Source organism: Solanum stenotomum, chromosome 9 (genome assembly GCF_019186545.1).
Source record: "Solanum stenotomum isolate F172 chromosome 9, ASM1918654v1, whole genome shotgun sequence".
NCBI classification, from domain to species: domain Eukaryota; kingdom Viridiplantae; phylum Streptophyta; class Magnoliopsida; order Solanales; family Solanaceae; genus Solanum; species Solanum stenotomum.
The window spans coordinates 22,557,367-22,561,231 of NC_064290.1; the positions used below are offsets into that span (position 1 = coordinate 22,557,367).

The 3,865-nt window shown below is 36.5% G+C and overlaps 1 protein-coding gene across 1 annotated transcript; it reads right to left on the reverse strand.

Moving 5' to 3' along the window:
- Window positions 1-593: 593 nt before the first annotated feature.
- Window positions 594-1,356, reverse strand: LOC125877376 (uncharacterized). The gene is made up of 2 exons (XM_049558688.1): window positions 1,037-1,356; window positions 594-888 (listed from the first exon to the last, which is right to left on the reverse strand). Exons 1-2 carry the CDS (start codon window positions 1,354-1,356, stop codon window positions 594-596), a joined length of 615 nt encoding a protein of 204 aa, XP_049414645.1.
- Between the last annotated feature and the right edge of the window lie 2,509 nt (window positions 1,357-3,865).

Consider the following 3,865-nt stretch of genomic DNA (forward strand, 5'->3'; position numbering starts at 1 on the left):
AAAGAAAGGAGGAATTATGGTAGTTTCGAATAAAAAAGGAGAATTTGTGCCTATAAGATCAGTCACCGGGTGGCATGTATGCATGGACTACAAAAAATTGAATGCATGGATTGAAAAAGACCATTTCCCTATGTCATTCATGGACCAAATGCTTGATAGGCTTGTGGGGCGTGGATGGTATTGCTTTTTAGATGGTTATTTCGGGTACAACCAGATTTCCATTGTACCGGTAGATCAAGAGAAGATGACTTTTAAATGTACTTATGGAACGTTTTCCTTCAAGAGAATGACATTCGGGTTGTGCAATGCACCGGCAACATTTGAACGATGCATGCTTTCTATTTTCGCAGATATGGTTGAAAACTCAATGGAGGTATTTATGGATGATTTCTCGATTGTTGGTGATTCATTTGAAGCATGTCTTGACCACCTTGGGCAGGTACTAAAAAGGTGCGTGGAAACCAATTTTGTGCTAAATTGGGAGAAATGTCATTTCATGGTGAAAGAAGGCATTGTTTTGGGTCATAAAATTTTAGGAGAGGGAATGCAAGTGGATCAAGCTAAAGTCGAAGTTATTGCTAAATTACCTCCTCCTATTTTGGTAAAAGGATTTTGGGACCAACATCAAATCTCATGGCCACATAAGGAGTAGCAAAGGATAACATAGAATCCGGATCTATCAAAGCATACACATCAAAATGAAAGACTTTCAACATATCGATCACAACATTCGGAGAACCCTCATAATCTTGCCGAGTCTGATGAGCATCGAATGTATTCTGACAAGGAGCACCCGAACCAGAACCGCTAGGCAAAGCTTGCCTACCATCCTTACCCTTGTTAGCTTGCAACGTATAATCATTCACTTTGTGGCCACTCTTTCCACAACTAGCAACCATTCATACTGGCTAGGCATTTACCATCATACTTCTTTCCACACCTTGTGCAAGCGGGAATCCATTACAACCACCTACTTGAGGTTTGGGAATAGACATTGTATATTTGTTATACATAGGAGTCAATGCATTTTGAAAACCTTGACCAAAAAAATCTTTGCCAGAATTTAGAACGACAATATCCACCGGACGTAGAATGAGAAAAGTCATCATCACCGGTCCTTGCCCTTTTGGACTCTCTTGCCCTTTCCTTGAGCTTTTTCTCTACAATTTGTTGGGAATGTATCATCAAGCGAAAGATAGCCATCTCCTTAATCAACATGGCGGTACTGCACTCTTTAACAACCGCATCATAAATACCCAATACAAATTTACTCATCATTGCCCTAGAGTCAGCAACTATAGTCGGAGCATACTTAGCCAATTGAGTGAACATCAAAGCATACTCATTAACACTCATATTCCCTTGAAGAAGATTAATGAACTAAAGAACATTTTCCTTCCTCATCTCAGGAGGAAAGAAACAATCAAGAAAAGCTTCTTTGAATTTCTCCCAGTCAAGAGGACCTGCATCAACTGCCCTCTCACTTTTCCATTGTTCAAACCACACTTGAGCAACACCCTGAAGTCAATAAGTGGCCAATTATGTCTTCTCCACGGAAGATAATCCCATAATTCCTACTATCTTGTACATTTCATCAATGAACTCTTGAGGATACTCATCAACCTTGGAACCATAGAATTCTGGAGGATTCATCCTAGTAAAGTCTCTTATCCTTGTCGCCGTTGTACCCATATTTACGTTCACAAGAGCAAAGACTTCTATATTTGTTTAGGCTATCATATCTTGAGCCAAACTTAGAAAATGACTCAAAATTTGGCATGAATTACTTGCTCAGCCAACGGGTCAACCTGAACTTGAAGAACCTTAAGCTCCACATTCCTTCTCATATAAGCTATTTGAGGGGACATATCCTGAAAGGCATCTGACAAGATTTAGGAGAAGGATCTTTATAGAGATAAACTATATGGCATGACTTTAGAGTAATGAAAGAAGTGAAGTTTCCTAGATACTTTGTAGTTTTTTATTCATAAATTTGGCGCGTTTCACACTTATGAACAAGACTCAACTCAATGCGACTTGTTAGATATCTTAGGACCTTTTCTAAAACCTTGTGCTCTGAATACCAAGTTTGTCACGACCCAAAGTACACCCTCAAAGTGACATAGCGTATAAGACCCCGAGAGGCCTTAAACAAGCCACTTGACATACATATACACAATATAATAGACAGAAGTAGAGAATCTCAAATGAATAGGAAAGTTTGAAATAAAAGTGGAAATCTACTCATAGTCTTCACAAGTCATTCTAATACATCAAAATAAGTAGTTGAGACGTACCTTGTACACCATGTACAATGTTAGAAAACTAAAACTTAAGAAAGCAAGTAAAGGTGTCATGGTCCTCGAAACATGATGACTCACCAACTCTTCAAAACTTTGAGACGATCAAGCAGCTAACCACGCATGAGAGGAGAGGAAATGTAACACACTATATTAATAGACAATGTAGGCATAAGTATGCATTAGTACATAGAATTTACTAAGTATGAAGAATATGCATAAAAATATAAAACATGATCGTAAGAGGACATAATAAAAAACATGATATGTATGACCAAGCTAAACATGATGAAATCATTGAAAGAAGAATCATAAATCATGATCATGGTCAATGCATCTTGAAATCATAAGGAAATCTTCATAAAACCTTTAAAGTTATTTAGTTCGTTTTGCGGGATATTAGCTTTAACTAACAATAGATCGTGCGAGCTATAACATGGAATCTTATGTAACTCCCACATTAAGAAGAGAGATTCTACTTGCTAAGATAGAACTATGTATCATGATTCATATACTATTTGTAGATTCATTAGCTAGGTCATTTAAGACAATCCTATGGAGGCACGTAAGTAGAGATTCCTATTACAGACTACCCTATTTGAGCCTCCACCTCAAAGCTCTCTTGGTGCTAAGTTAAATCCCAACGGAATAGTGAATTTCATAATCATCACATCATACATGGAAGAGAACAATTAAGTTACTAATCCAAGCGTAAAATATAATAGAGCAACTCATTTAATCTTGAATCAAGCATATGTGAGAAAATCTTTCACAATTCATGATCCCTTAATATGTGAGAAAATTCTTTCACAATTTCATAAATTCTTAGCTTAAAGAAACCTAGATCATAAAACCTTCCTTTTCATAAATTATACATAACCTTCATGAATACATCAATCACAGATTCATAGTTTCTTCATAAATTCATGTATTTGAGAGTACTTAGTCAAAAATCATGATCAATGCATGGGTTCATATTAAATCAATTGGAAATCATGTAATTGAGTCAAAACAATCATAATAAGATCAAAATCAAATAATTGAATCAACACAATTAGAACCCATGAAGATTTGAATGAAAACCTAATCAATTTGATGACATTGAACTCAGAAAAATTGAGAAATCCTTGGGGCTCAATGGGTGAACATAACCCATTGATGAAACCCTACATACCTTCGTGATTAAAGCCCAAAATAAATTGATGAATAAGAGATTTGAAACTTGGAAACCCTAGCCTTCTTCTTGCACTTGACAGAGAATTGAGAGATAAATGTGGATGGGTTTTAGGAATTTAAGTGAATGAGAGAGTTGAGATAATTTTACGAGTATAAGGGTAGTTATAGGACTTAGAATCGGGGTCAAAACAACATAACATAGTATTAAATGAATATGAAAAGACCTAAATACCCTTAAGAAATAACTAATGGATGGTCCTACTGTTTGGACCTACGGCCCGTACTGATCAACCATAGAACCAACTTCAAAAATTCAATCATTTCCCACAAGTCCTTTCTACAGTCCGTCGTCAAGTCTACAGTCCATAGACCCCATCCGTTGAACATAA

Bases quoted from the DNA above. Each gene is read 5' to 3' on its own strand.
- LOC125877376 (XM_049558688.1), bottom strand. From the start codon at position 1,356: ATGAGTGTTAATGAGTATGCTTTGATGTTCACTCAATTGGCTAAGTAT. The intron at 889-1,036 runs GTTTTCAAAATG...AATGGTTGCTAG, and splicing joins CAAAGATTTTTTTGGTCAAG to TTGTGGAAAGAGTGGCCACA.